Source organism: Arvicola amphibius, chromosome 1 (genome assembly GCF_903992535.2).
Source record: "Arvicola amphibius chromosome 1, mArvAmp1.2, whole genome shotgun sequence".
NCBI classification, from domain to species: Eukaryota; Metazoa; Chordata; class Mammalia; order Rodentia; family Cricetidae; genus Arvicola; species Arvicola amphibius.
This window is the reverse complement of record NC_052047.1, coordinates 35,489,302-35,503,909: the sequence shown is the minus strand read 5'-3', so window position 1 is coordinate 35,503,909 and position 14,608 is coordinate 35,489,302. Positions and strand designations below refer to the sequence as shown.

The following is a 14,608-nucleotide window of genomic DNA, read 5'->3' as shown; positions in this document are numbered from 1 at the left end:
GTTCAGAACTCTTGGCTACGGTCCCAGTTTTTCTCCCAGTCAGGTAAACAGCATACTGGGTAGCTGCATCTCTTATATGTAAAAATTCATGTTGGGGCAACCAATGGTGTCTGTCGTTTGTCTTCATTTCCGATATAAGATATTTAAAAGAAAAAAGGATGCTTGTTTGTGACACACAGTTAGCAATGAGCTTGTTCTTTGGTATCAATCAGCACGGTCGTACTAAAATTGGGAGGCTTTCACAGAGCTTTATATTGATTTCTGAGACGCCAGAGAAATGACACCGTCCACCTGGCTCTTTACCATCTGCTTCCCCCTTGAAATCAGATGAGAAGCGCTGGCCACAGATGTGGTGTTCTCTTGTTAACTGTGTCACTCGCTGTTCTTCCTGGATGACATCAGCCTCTCTGTGTGGTACTCTTTGTGTCAGACAGTAGGGGACCTGCTCTGTTCACGAGAATGCAGGGTGTACTAAGAGCCAGCACTAATAGCTGTAGTCGTTGCTTCCTAGAGTCTAGTACCTGGCGCTGCTTGATGGGTCACACTCTTAGTCCTCCTGGTGATGGGCACAACCTGCCAGGCTCTGCTCTACTGTGATTTCCTAATACTGCCCAAGTTAACCTAGGAGCCACCCTCCACTGAGAGGAGCAAAAAACCAGCCCAGCCAGAAGCCACCCACACTGATGCCTTCTTTTCTTCTTTTTACTCTGTGTAGCGGATTCTCCAAGCAGTGAGAAGTCCCCTGTAACCACACCCGTAAGTAGTCCCCCCTTAAAGAACCAAGTTGTGCATTTGGAGTGGTTTTAACTTATGTTTGATTTTCTTAACCAAAACTGAGATCCAAACGTTTTTATTTTGAAACAATTTGATGCTTTCTGGTACCAAGAATGTAAAGATATAATGGATTTATCATTACATAAAGTAGTTATCCTGTCCTGCCTAGAAACCAAATGCTGATTTCTTTGTAGTCTTGAGTCCAGGTTTACTAGCCGCGGAACACTGGGGGTAGTTATAAATCCTCCCTGTTTAATCTTCCTTGACTGCACAGTGAGATGCAAATAGCTTTCTTTTGGGGTGATGGTGAGCCTTACTTGAAATCATCATACAGTTGCTGCTATATGGTGCCTGATACAGGAATGATCCCTTCCGCTCCAGTGACCAGTCCAAGATACTCCCTTTGTGGCCATGTAGAATGGACCACTGCTTGTCACTTACCCTTGATATCTCCAACCACGTCTCAGAACTAGGAACCATATGTGAAAGTTCAATCATGAACCAACAGTTATAATCCCGGGTTTCCTGGAAGCTGAGAACCCCAGAATGTCTGTAAAGCAACCACACATAGCTGAAGAGGATGATGCAAGCCATTGACTTCCAAGGTTGTCAAGCTATTCATGTGCCCCTGGCTGGGGATGGAGAGGAAAAGTAACTGCAAAAAGATAGACTGTCATTTCCTGTTGGGGAAAGTAGAACACGTGAGAGAATCCATAGATTCAGGTAGAAAATCCAGCCATGTTCTTGTTTGTTCTCCAGCTTGCTAAAACCTTCTCTAAAGCTAGTATTACCAGTCTTGGGTTTGAGTATTTAGTATGCTGGCCTCAGGCTGGGGCTCCACTCATCTTGCTCTCCAGGTAACATTAACCCACTTTGGGAAAGCAATAGTGGTATAAGGGGCTCACTTCAGGTACAAAAGACCCTAGTTCTTAGACGATACATCTCTCCTGGTATAAGCCAGAATTAGCATGGGCAACAAGCGCCATGCCCAGGAGCTCGGGTGCTTCTGAGACTCCTCATGCTCCCGAGAGACATGGAGCAAAGCCTTCTCGTTCCTGTGGTTAGGCACTGTGTTTCTGTTACCCATAAAGAAGCACAGAGGCATAGAACCAGCCCAGCAGCTTGGAAGCAAAGTAAAAAGGGATTAAGTTTGGAAACATTTTCTGCCACCAAAGAGGACATTTAGCTGTGTGAAGATTTGTTTCTATGTCCCTTGAGTACCATATTGGAGGCTCATTGTCTTCTTGCCCTAGCAAGGCATCCAGTTCTGATCATGGGGTTGCTTTTTTTGTTTTTCCTGAGCAGTTTAAGTTCTGGGCATGGGACCCAGAAGAGGAACGTAGGCGACAGGAGAAATGGCAGCAGGAACAAGAGCGTCTGCTCCAGGTAGGACCAGCCTGCTGGTTTCCCTGTGTTCAGTAACTGTGTACTTGCGATGTCTGTTGCACTGAATAGACTTTTAGCACTGGGAACATGGAATTCAGTTTTCAGAAACTCGGGAGTTTGTCTATGCTCTGTGTCCAGGCAACCGAGTCTTGTATCTGATTGTTCCTAACAGGTCCAGTGATGAGAAGGAGTGGGGAAAAATATTCACATTAACACTTCAAAAAATATATCTCCAAGTAATGATTAAGGGTCAGTCTACCTGTATTCATTACCTCCTTAGTCACCAGTTCTCAGTTCAAGAAGCAATGAGAACGAAATGCCCAAAAACCATTTGATAGCATTCAGGTACAATAAAATTTGACAATCAGTCTAATTCCTTTAACAGAATTTTCATTCCATTTTTCAGTGAAAACTGATAATGGTCCATTCTAGAAATATTCTGAGAAGAAATGTAACACTTCCATTTGCTTCCTGCCCACAATGACCTAGTGACCTCTGAAACTGACCTATTTGTATACTTGGAGTATGCCGGGAACACATCTTAATAGCCCGTGTTTAGGTGAAAAGGCAAAGGTTCACAGATATTGGATTAACCACCCAGTATCGCATGGTTGATAGGGCCTGGACCCAAGCCTAAGTCTCTACAACCCTGAAACCTGTGCTGTTTCTACTACACAGCCAGACGCTCACATAGAGAAGCAGTGTAAACCTCATTGAATTTGATGGTTCCTGCTACTCTAGAACTGAGGTGCAATGAGATTTAATCTCCTTTCTCTTCATATTTTGTCCTAACCCTTTGCTCTGATTCCCATGGGTAAGGGAATGGGTTCTATGGTAAAAATCAACTATTTGGATTTAGCTCTGCAATCCAGTTAGGTGCCTTTGAAAACTTCAAAGGCCTAGGCCTTGATCACTTAAATGATAGTAAGAACCTCTGGACTCCCGTTCTAAATCTTTATAGTATTCTGGAATGGGGAGTCATTTGCTTTGTTCTTGGAACTGGCTTTGGTTTCTTTTGTGTGTTTGTTTTTTTGAGACTCACTAGATAACCCTGCCTGGTCTGGAATTTGCAGAGACCCTGCTGTCTCTCTCCTGAGCGCTGGGATTACAGGCATGCAGCACCATGCCCAGCTTCTGCACTGTTTGGTTCTGATAATAAGTTTCACTTGTATCTATGGCTCCTGCCATGGATTGGCCAGCAGCGCTCTACTAGAATCAGCAAGACCACCCGTCTTCAGATGTCCCCAGGAGAGCCTTTTGCACCTAAGTCGTGACATAACAGTTGCTGTCTGGGGACACCTCAGTGTCGTCCCCCTCCAGAGAGACACACAGGCCTGTCCTAGCCCCAGACAATGACAGTAACAAGTCAGGTGCTGGAACATGTGTGCACAAGCGCATGTCTCCTTTGTCTATGAGGTTTTCAATTTTGAGATTTTCATGGGATCAATTCTCATTTCAAACATTGATTTTGAGCTTTACATACTCTTTTTTTCTGGTGAGCTTCCTGTATATTTTTATATTTTTATATTTTATTTTTATATTTTTATATCATTCTTATAAGGAGTGTTTTATTATCTCTCAGAAGTGGTGATGAGTATTGCACCCTTTCTGAGCACAGGGATGGAAGCTCTCACACCAAAGCACTGTGATGAGTGGTTTAAAGGCTCTCTTGATTAAAGGTACTGTAGGCTGGGCCTGGAAGGCCTCATCTCATTGCCATGGCGATATGCAGAGTGCTTCTGCCTCTCAGCAGATGGTTGTCTGGAGCGCTTTGGACTTTTCTGCCCTGCCTCTCTTATAAACCTTGTAGGTTTTTATAACCTTTTATTAAACTTCCTTGCCAGCAGTGGTGGTTGGTTTGGGCTTTGATTGGTTGGTATTTATGGGGGTGGGGTTCAAACCCAGATCATGGAACATGCTAGGCAACTACTTCCCCAGCCCAGCAATATATTTCTATTGGTGAAATAGCAAAACACACCTCTGAGAGGCTCAGCTGAAACAGACTGTATATGTAGCCTACCTAGGACCTCCCAAGGTGAGGGAGATTGTTGATTGTTGATTTTTTTTTTTTCATCCTTCATGAACAAATGTCTGTCTGAAGAGAAATTCTGAAAAACACGACAGCAGAAATCTGGCTTCCTGTGGGATTTTAAATGTCTGTGTTAGTTAATTTTCTCTTGCTGTGATAAAAAAAATGTCCTGACAAAAAGCAAGTTAGCCTGTCTTGAAAAACCAAAAAAAAAAGAAAAAGAAAAAGAAAAGCAAGTTAGGAAAAAAAGGCTTATTTTGACTGACCATTCCAGAGCACTATAGTCCGTCACAGTGGGGAAGGCACGGCAGTGGGAGCCGGAGGCCTGGCTGGCAGTGAGGAAGCAAAGTGGTTACCTTTCATTCACACAGTAGAAGCAGAGAGAGAAGAGGAAGGGAGATTGGGCTGTAAAACCTCAGAGCCCAACCCTAGTGACATACTTCCTCTGGCCAACCTCCACATCCTCAAGCTTCCCAAACAGTACCACTAAGTGGGACCAAGTGCCCAGATACACGAGCCAATGGGAGGTGTTCCTCATTGAAACCACCACATGTACCTCACTTGTGCCTAATACTCAGCATCTCTTTCTACGGTGTGCATGCATTAGATTCCAAATGTTCACTCACGAAGAGTATCTTGTAATGTATTGTGCATGGTGCTTTGGAAGAGGGGGGAACATCCCAGCGATGGGGTATGATGGTCACTCCCAAATGTTCTGTGGACATCCCATGACAGGAGAGGTACCAGAAGGAACAAGATAAGTTGAAGGAAGAGTGGGAAAAGGCCCAAAAGGAGGTGGAAGAAGAAGAACGCAGGTACTACGAGGAGGTAGGAAATTGCCAAAAAGAATGTGACTTTGACAACACAGTCCCTTAAAGTCTGTCACCTCCCTTTGTGTCTGCAGTGTATGCTGGTTGTGAGTGTGTCTGACTCTGTCCCACAGCAGTGTCCCTTCAGTCTCTGGAAAGAGAACCAGATCGTATGGGTTCTGACAGACCACAGGAACCCTCCACCATGTGGGCTGTAGGAAGAATGGACTGAACCATGTTCAAGAAGCCGCTGTAATCACATCAATATCTGATTCTTCATCTATGTTAGATAACATAAAAACAGCAATATCAGGCTGGAGAGATGGCTCAGTGGTTAAGAGCACTGCCTGTTCTTCCAGAGGTCCTGAGTTCAATTCCTAGCAACCACATGGTGGCTCACAGCCATCCATAAGGAGATCTCATGACCTCTTCTGACCTGCAGGGGGAACACTGTATACATAATAAATAAGTCTTAAAAATAATTTTTTAAAAAAGCCAGGTGGTGGTGGCATACATCTTTAATCCCAGCACTTGGGAGGCAGAGACAAGTGGATCTCTGTGAGTTTGAGGACAGCCTGGTTTACAAAGCAAGTTCCAGGACAGCCAGGACTGTTCACAGAGAAACCTTGTCTTGAAAAAACAAAAACAAACAAACAAACAACAAAAACCCCAGCAATCTGTGTGTGTACTCACTTACAGCAAGAGTGTTTGTAGTAATGAATTTGTTTTGTAAGATAATTTTAGCATTGAAGCTAAATACATCCTAACTACTGACTACATTGTAGAGGAGACTTGTGTCCTGGTAATGTTTTAACAACAGCAACAGATTTTGGAGAGGCTGTCTAAAGTGTCTGTTATCTAAAGTTTGTTGTCAATATCGTTGGGAACGTTGCCTTCCGCATAGCTGATTTAGCTGATGAGCTCCATAGTAGTTTTTCTTCACCCTGTTCTTCTAATTAATTAAACTCTAGTTAAACTTGGCGTTTGCAAATTCAATACAAAGTTCTGAACTCCTTCCTACTTAGTGTATTTGATTTGTGTGCTCCGGGAAAATGCGATTTCCTTAATGCCATGCTTTCTTGTGTATGTTCTGATGACTCTTCTGTTCCTGGAGTTTCTTAATGTGTCTTTTTCTCTTGACAGATTCTTAAAAACTTTTTTCTTTTCTCTTTTCCATTTATTCCTGTCTTTGCCCTAGGAGCGTAAGATAATTGAAGACACAGTGGTCCCGTTCACTCTTTCCTCGAGTTCTGCAGACCAGCTGTCTACTTCGTTGTCTGTCACCGACGGCAGCGGGACTACGGTAAGATCACTGATGGAAGCCGAGTGTGACATAAGTAACTTAAACCAGGCTTCCCATCACACTGAGTGACTTCACACCAAACCTGGCTGTTCATCCAGAGCCACAGCAGCTCCTGCATGGGCGCGACACCTGGTGTGTTGTTCCCGCTGTCACCCAGCCCTAGGCAGAGTAGTAGCCCTTGCCCTGGCCTGATCTTCCCAGACAGGCTAGCCGGGTCGTAAACCCATGTGCTGGAACCTTCTCTCTGCCTAGATCAAGCATCACTCTTTCCCTCCACAGCCATGTGCCCCCAACCGTGCCATGCATCCCTCTGCATGATTGGCAGCAGATATGCCCCCCCACAGTGCATTCACCACCAGCTACATTGAAACGAACTCATTACCCTCAAAATTCCACACGAACCTGACATGTCTTTGGATAGAGAGAGCCTGGAAGGGCTGGTCAGCCCCATATCCCCCAAGTAAGGTGGTGGGGGTATAGATAGAAACATGTTAAATTAAATAACTCATGGCTACCTAAGGCCATTTGTCCTGAAGTAAGAAGTCCCATGTCTTCATTTTGTTTGGAAAGGAAAGTTTCTTGACCAACCCCTTTTGTGATCATTTTTTAGAAAGATCTCAATGGCACCTTTATTCTAAATATTTGGAAATCGTTGAACTCTGTTAGTTTAGGAGACTAGTCTTCGAATTGTAGGCAGGGGGACTGACAAACAGGGTTGGGGCAGGAGTAGAAGAGCAGACACGTTGTATGCATGTCTGCAGTCTTACAGTAGAATAGCAGGGTGGCTATAATCAGCAATTGTATGCATGTATGCAGTCGTATAGCGACTCTCATTCACTTGTACAGAAAGTACATTTTAATCATTTCTTTAAAATTTAGAGCAAAAAATAGAAGGAAATTTTCATTATTCAAAGAGAGGAAAGGGGATGGGTTAGGTTTCAGGTAGTCCATGGTCAGATGTAAGTTATTAGGATGTAGGTTTCAGAGAGTCCATGCTCAAATATGAAAGTTGTCTAGCACGTCTAAAAAGTATATTCACAATGATCCCAATTTTTCTATCAGAATAAAGTGGACTTGGAAAACTCTCAAGACAAAGAAAAAGAGAGAAGACAGAAGATACCTTTCCAGGAGAGTGACAGTGACCAGTTGCTCAAGGCTGGGGAAAGTGGTCCACCCAAGGAGGACAGGTGTGTGCCCATCCAAGACGTGCATGGGAATCCCCACAGCTGGCCTCTGTCATTCCCTCCCAAGAAGGCGGTCCCACTGCTTTAAAATGATCAGTCTAATGGTGCATTCCATATTGCTTAAACACGCCCCAACAGCTCAGCGCTGAAGTCGGTGTCCTTGGGCCCCTGGATATATAAACTTATTTTTAAACAGGCAAGGCCAGCTGTGGTGACAGGAGAGACCAAAGGATCATAAATTTGAGGCCAGGCTTGAGTACATAATAAGAGCATATCTCAAAAAATATAATTAATTTTAAGAGCTGGAGAGATGGCTCAGAGGATGATGTCACATACTACTCAAGCCTGCAACCTGAGTTCGATCCTCGGAAAGCACATACAAGTAGGAGAAACCCAACTCCATGGTCATCCTCATCCTTCACATGCATGGTGTGATGTGAGCACACACATCATTGATAGGGGATCTTTGTCAACTCCTTATCTTTAAGGGATGGGACCGAGTTAGGGTGTGGCTTTCTGGGAACTGGAGAAAAACGGGCGCATGGTCTGGGTGCTCTCTCTCTCCCTGTGTGGTTTCCTCACAGCACAGCTGGGCTTGGACTTCTCGTTCCTTTTTCATGAGTTTGCCCCTTATAATAAATAAAAATATAATTGTTTTCTCTTTTAGCTAGCCTGTTTATTTCACAAATTGAGTTAATTCAATATATCATATATATGCATATGATCTAATTTAAATGTTTTAATAATAATGTAAAAAATAATAAGGGAGGCCTGTTTTAAATAAAGAAAATAGTATAAATCATCAAAGAGGCTTCTTGTTGACCCAACACCTAAGCTTTCAGTTGCTTGAACTAGCGGCTGTGCCAGAGAGAAAAGAAGTTCAAGTCCTGAGGTCCCACCTACCTTGGTTCCACTGTGGACCTGAACTTGGCTGCTGCTGTCCTCACTGATGTGAGCATGTTTACTCGGAGTGATAATGTGAAGGATAACCAATTTGTCAGAACCAGTTGTGGCTAGTCACTTCATGTGTGCACTCTAGAATGTTCCATGGGAGAACCAAAACTGAACCCAGAAACCTCAGAGTACACAGAGTACCTGAGACTGGACCCGACTCTGGGCTACAGGTTATCAGTGCCACCCACTCTTGCCTAACCTGGAAGGAATCTACAGGAAGCTCGGGAAGTTGACAGCATCTTGCTTAAGAAACAGATGCTTGCGTCCGGGGCATGAGATCCCAGATAGGTATCAGCAAGTATGTGTGTGCCTGTCACACGTTCTCAGCATCCCAGAAGAGACCCGAGGATGAGAAAGGTTTCTAGGTGTCATAGACGGGCCAAGGCTGGGAGCCGAGTTCCGGTGAGGGTTTGCACTGAGTGAGCTGCTAGCAACAGACACTGAGCACCAAGTCTGACTGACAGGGCGTGGTCCTGGAAGAGCAGCTCTGTTTCCAGGTAACACTGCTTCCAAGTCTGGGAAATGAGCTGTTGGTCGGGGAGATTTGAAGGGTCCCAAAACACACTCCATGTGCGTATCCACTAGTTCTCCACACAGGCCTTGGCTCTGACTTTGCTCTTTGCTTTCTCTAGGCTAATTTCATTGTCACCAGAAATTTTGCTTTTATCTCCTTAAATCTTTCCTTTATCTGCACACACAAGTCACTGAAAGGTTGGGGAATTAACCAAGGGTGCAGAGATCCCAAGTGACCTCAGTGACTTATTTATCCGTTTGTTTTTAGTAGTATATTGCTTTGTAGCCAAGGCTGCCTTGAACTCATGATCCTTCTGCCTCTACCTCCTGAGTGCCGGGATTACATGTGTGGTTCACCATGCCTGGCTTCCAAGTGAAACCTATAATTGCTCTCTTGTGAAAATCTGGGAGCATTCCCTAGAGATGCTCAGCCTGAAGAATCTGGTGGGCAGGGAGGACCACATAAATGATCATTTCTTGACTGTGTTAAATTGATGTTAAAATGCATGGTATTTTACAATGGTTTTAGATGTAGTTTAAAATAAAAAGAATAAGCAGTCTATTTCCTTTCTTTAGAGTGTAATTGCTAGCTCTGTGTCCTCGGGTATAGAATCAGTAAGTTTGATCAGGTTGCTGTTATCCCTGCTCTGAAGATGTATCTCTGTTTTAGCATTAGCAGCCTAATTCAAGGACCCTCGGCTCACTCTGAAGACTCCATGTCAAAAGGAATCCATCTGGACCAGCCGCCGGAGGCAGAGGCTGGGACCCCACACTGTGGTACAAACCCACAGCTAGCTCAGGGTAAGGATGGACCAGCAGCCGGAGGCAGAGGCTGGGACCCCACACTGTGGTACAAGCCCACAGCTAGCTCAGGGTAAGGATGGACCAGAAGCCGGAGGCAGAGGCTGGGACCCCACACTGTGGTACAAGCCCACAGCTAGCTCAGGGTAAAAGTGAAGAGACATTTAAGTTGCTGTAAACCCTCAGAGCTTCTGTTAAATATATATAACACATAAACTCCCATCATGTGACCAGACTCTACACAAGGCCGTTGGGGCTTCAGTGGGACCTGGACAGTTATTAGCATTTTACAGAAGAGAGGTTGTGGCTGCTGAGATGGATCAGTGATTAAGAGCTTGTCATTAAGCCTGATGACCTGAGTCTAGTCCTGAAGACTCATAGAGTGGAAAGAGAGAGAAGTAACTCCCTGATGGTGGTCCTTTGGCCTTCACACACACACACACACACACACTCACACACACAAATAAGTAAATGTAAGTTTTTAATTTAGAAGGAGGAGCTGGAGAGATGGTCCAATGGTTAAGAACAGTGACTCCCCTTCAAAGGACCCAGGTTCTATTCCCAGCACCTATATGGCAGCTCACAACTGTCAGTAACTTGGTATCCAGAGCAATATGACACCCTCTTATGGCCTCCATGGCACTACCTACATGTGGGGTCACAGATGTACATGCAGGCAAAACACCCAGATACAGAAAATAACATTTTTTTAATCAAAGGGAGACTTGACAAAAAATAACTTTAAATTACCATAGACAGTGCATACTTCTAATGTCCCAGTTGTACCATTGAACATAACCCTGCCCCAGAAAATGCTCTTGGTGGGCAGACTGCAGATTGGGCTCTGTGTGGAACACAGCCCACAGAGAATTCCTGTGAGGACCAGAAGCCATGGGCTTCTGGTGTATTCCTGGGTATCAACGAGATGCTGCTGAGCACGCTTGTGTTCCTTTCTCGGTTTTAGAGCCACCTCAGAATCAACAGGTACCAAACCCATCAGCATGTATGTCAGAAGATGTGAAGCCCAAAACCCTGCCCCTGGATAAAAACCTTAATCATCAGCTCGAGTCTCCGGGTGAAAGGCGGAAGTGAGTAGACAAATGAGGTGGATGTGGGATTCTTTTTTATTGTATTGACTTGGATGGGAGGCAGTGTTTGGTGGCAGGATGGCAGCAGCTTTTCTGTGCTTTGTCTCCATTTAACCCTTCTGAAGCACTTCAGCACAATAGGTACTTGAGAGTTTAAAACGATTTCTCTCAGTGAGCCTTTCCAATCATGTTATGAGGTTGGTAATCCTAGTTTTCAGGTGAAGAATTTAGGGGAGTTACATATCTTGCCCCCAGAATTTGACTGGTTACGTTTTAGAGGCGTTTATGGAGGGCCAGAACTTCACAAGAAGATGGCGGATAAGCCATGCATCACACTTTGACCACAGTTAAGCCGTGCGTCACACTTGGAAGGTCCTAGCATTCATTACTTTGACCAGTCATTCCGCTTGGATCCGGTACCCACTGTGTGGGTACGGAGCGGGTCTGCCTCACACCGACACAGAACCTTGAGGGTGTGTCTCAGTTTTTCCCACCTTGGTTTCCTCAGTATCGGGTTGGAATGAGACTGGTATCTTCCTCAGATTCCCATGCCTAGCAAATGACCAGCATGGCACTGTGGGTCATCAGCAGGCCCTGTTAGCTTCTCTTCCTTCTCTACATGATATTAAACCACCACCCTTCTCTCCGAATCCTCCAGTTTTCATGGCTGGATATCTGTGGCCCCGGGATCAACAGGAGCGCAGGTTACCTAGATGCAGTGATTTGCAATAGTTACTTTGTGATTTTCAGCCTTTTTATTCTTTCAAGCCATGGTGCTTACACTTTGAAAATGTGACTTTTGGAGGAGACAGGTGCCATCTGAGGTGGGGGTGGGGAGCAGGGTGAGCAGGGCCTCAAGGGATCTCCCAGTCAAGCAGCCAGAGACAGAGGGGTTTTGTCCTCTGTGTTCCTGTTTTCTTTTCCTTGTCCTTTTCTGTGCCCTGACTAGTTCTTCACTCACGATATTAGCTTTTCCAAACTGACAGCCTGCTCCCACACAGGGCTCCCAAGCAGCACTTGCCCCTGCGTGACACGCCGGCATCATCAAATTAGGGCCTTCTGATTTCTTATGACCTCATGAGTATTAAACAGTATCAACGCCACCTTTCATTGCGGGCATCTAAGGCAGGAGCCACGGCACAGAAAATCCCCTCTAAGATCTGCCCTGTTTGTTTGAGTGGCCACGTGACCCTAGCTGCATGATATCTTTTAATTTTAATTTTATGGTCTTTACCATAAAGCGATTTTTTTAAAAAAAAAGTTATCTCCCTGAACTTTCGGGCTGCCCTTAAGAACTTCTTCCTGTGTTTTTGTTCATCTTTCGGCCCCACCAAGCCTGTAGTTTTCGTAGGAAACGCAGGGTGCAACAACAGCTTGTTCAACAGCTTAGATAACAGCCCCGTGATTTAAATGAAGGAGAAGTCACCATATTCCCCTTTCTAAGCAGCAGTCAGTTTGGTTTCTGTTTTACACACCTGCGCTTTCCTTCTAGACATAATTGCTAATTTTGTTTCTCTCCCACCCCCAACCCGCACTTGTGAGACTGAGCCAGGAGGAAGACCAAACTTCAGGCCCACCTAGGCGCCTTAGTGAGCCCTTACCTCAAAACAAATCAAGCCAAGATGCCAGTCGGAGACTCCTTTGTGGTCCTTTTGTTTTAGTTTGAAGCTAAAATGTCTTTTATTGTGGCTTCTGTTAACTTGTCGTAACTGTGGGCTCCTTTGCCGTGTTACAGGAAAAGTCCTCGAGAGAACTTCTGGGCTGGGCCCCTGTCCCCCTGTTCTCCTACCCCTCCCGGCCAGTCACCAAACAGGTATAAGAGGTCAGCGAGCCTTTCAGAGGCTGTTTTGTGGTCCAGCACCTACGGGCATGATTCTGGCCAGATTAGTGCTTGCCAAATGATTCTGAGAGACTTGCCATCCACATCCCTCCTCAGACCACATGCACAGAGCGGGAGGAGTCAGGAAAACATCTCCATCTGCCTGCGGATTCATCAGCATGGGGTAGAAGAAGTCAGACATGTGGTGCTGGCCATGGCCATTAGGTTTTAATGGCATTGTGTGGAGCGCGCAATCTAATAATAAGGCCCACCAGACAGTTGCTGGGCTCCTACAGCCGTGCCTCTGCCTCCAGGATGATAACCCTGGGAGGGCAGTGGGCTGCTGGTTCCTCTAGAGAAACGGAGGGCTGGGAAACAAAACTGCATCCTCTTCCATCCCTCCCTAGATCTGACAGTGGCTCTGGGCAGTAGTTGGTCCCCATGATACCTTTAAAAGCTGCCCAGCTGTCCATCTGTCACAGGCGCAAATGACTAAGGACTGAGTGGCTTTCATTGATAGAGAATTCTCTTTCCATGGCTAGGTAGAGGTACATCTTAATCGCTAGGGTTTGATGAGGCCAGGTCTTTGATGAGACCTCTCCCTGTCTGCCCTTCTGCTTTCTCTGTCCCTTTGGACCGCTGTGACTTTCAGATAACAGTACTGGTGAATCTCTCCCAGAGCTTTGCAGCAGTAGGCATCATGGGAAAGCTGCCATAAGGGGACAGCCCTGTGGTGGCAGGTGGGCGTTGACCCTGCCCTTTCACCTGCTGAGTTTATCTCCAGTCTGTGGGTGGACAGTGTCCAGGGCTGTAGGTGGACGAAGGAGGGTGGGTTCAGTCCCAGGAGTTATAATATAGACAGAAAGCAAGTACTGTTCCAGCAGACAGTGTTTGTTCTGGAAGACACAGTAGGGATTTGCTGGCCAACCCAGGAGAGTCCTGGGTGGCACACAGGGAAGTCAAGGAGAGGCGGGGACCCTATCTCCGAGGCTTCCCAAGGCACCATCCCTCCTCCATTACAATGGACTCTTTTTAAAGGAAATGCACTGGAAAGCGCTAAAGCCACATTGGAACCTTAATAAAAGTAACTCTGAGCATCTCGTTAGGACTTCTGTAAACATGGGATACACATATTAAATCATCTCAAGATGCTTAGACACAGCGGACTCGGCACCACATGGAGGCCCATCACCTTTGCTCAGGCCTTGCTGGCAGCATATGGCTCTGCATAATTCCAAATTCATTGTCAGTTTGTGATCCTCATATTATTCATGGTTGAAGCATTTTGTAAACTCCACGTGTCCATCTTTGCATGAGGTTGCCTGTTGTGTGAGCCAAGGTTCTCACTGTCTCTTCTTCTGACCCAGGTCTATTAGCGGGAAGAAGCTCTGCTCCTCCTGCGGGCTCGCTCTGGGTAAAGGAGCCGCGATGATCATCGAGACCCTGAATCTCTACTTTCACATCCAGTGTTTCAGAGTATGTACACACACAGCACTCTCCTCTGGGAGCCGATGTCAGGGTCTAGATATTTTCCTGTACTAATAAATCTTTCCTGGAACCTTGCAACCTCCCCCTGTGTGATATAGACAGATGCTTGGTCAGGTCCAGGTATAGACAGATGTGAGGGTCATGTCCAGGTATAGACAGATGTGAGGGTCAGGTCCAGGTATAGACAGATGTGAAGATCAGGTCCAGGTATAGACAGATGTGAGGGTCAGGTCCAGGTATAGACAGACGTGAGGGTCAGGTCCAGGTATAGACAGATGTGAAGATCAGGTCCAGGTATAGACAGATGTGAGGGTCAGGTCCAGGTATAGACAGACGTGAGGGTCAGGTCCAGGTATAGACAGATGTGAGGGTCAGGTCCAGCTTTAAGGATACAGCTTCCCACCCTAGTCCCTCTGGAAAGTGAAATCCTTCTAGAAGAAAAAAAAATAGGTCTGTGCAA

The 14,608-nt window shown here is 45.6% G+C and overlaps 1 protein-coding gene across 1 annotated transcript in view; it reads left to right on the top strand.

Moving 5' to 3' along the window:
- The window catches only part of Limch1 (LIM and calponin homology domains 1), a 313,640-nt gene that overhangs the window by 287,623 nt on the left and 11,409 nt on the right, over positions 1-14,608 (top strand). Inside the window, exons 17-24 of the mRNA XM_038340732.1 lie at positions 716-756; positions 2,080-2,160; positions 4,925-5,017; positions 6,197-6,301; positions 7,364-7,488; positions 9,623-9,753; positions 10,718-10,841; positions 14,028-14,136. Of these exons, the coding sequence (XP_038196660.1) occupies positions 716-756; positions 2,080-2,160; positions 4,925-5,017; positions 6,197-6,301; positions 7,364-7,488; positions 9,623-9,753; positions 10,718-10,841; positions 14,028-14,136 (809 nt within the window). The remainder of the gene's footprint in view (positions 1-715; positions 757-2,079; positions 2,161-4,924; positions 5,018-6,196; positions 6,302-7,363; positions 7,489-9,622; positions 9,754-10,717; positions 10,842-14,027; positions 14,137-14,608) is intronic.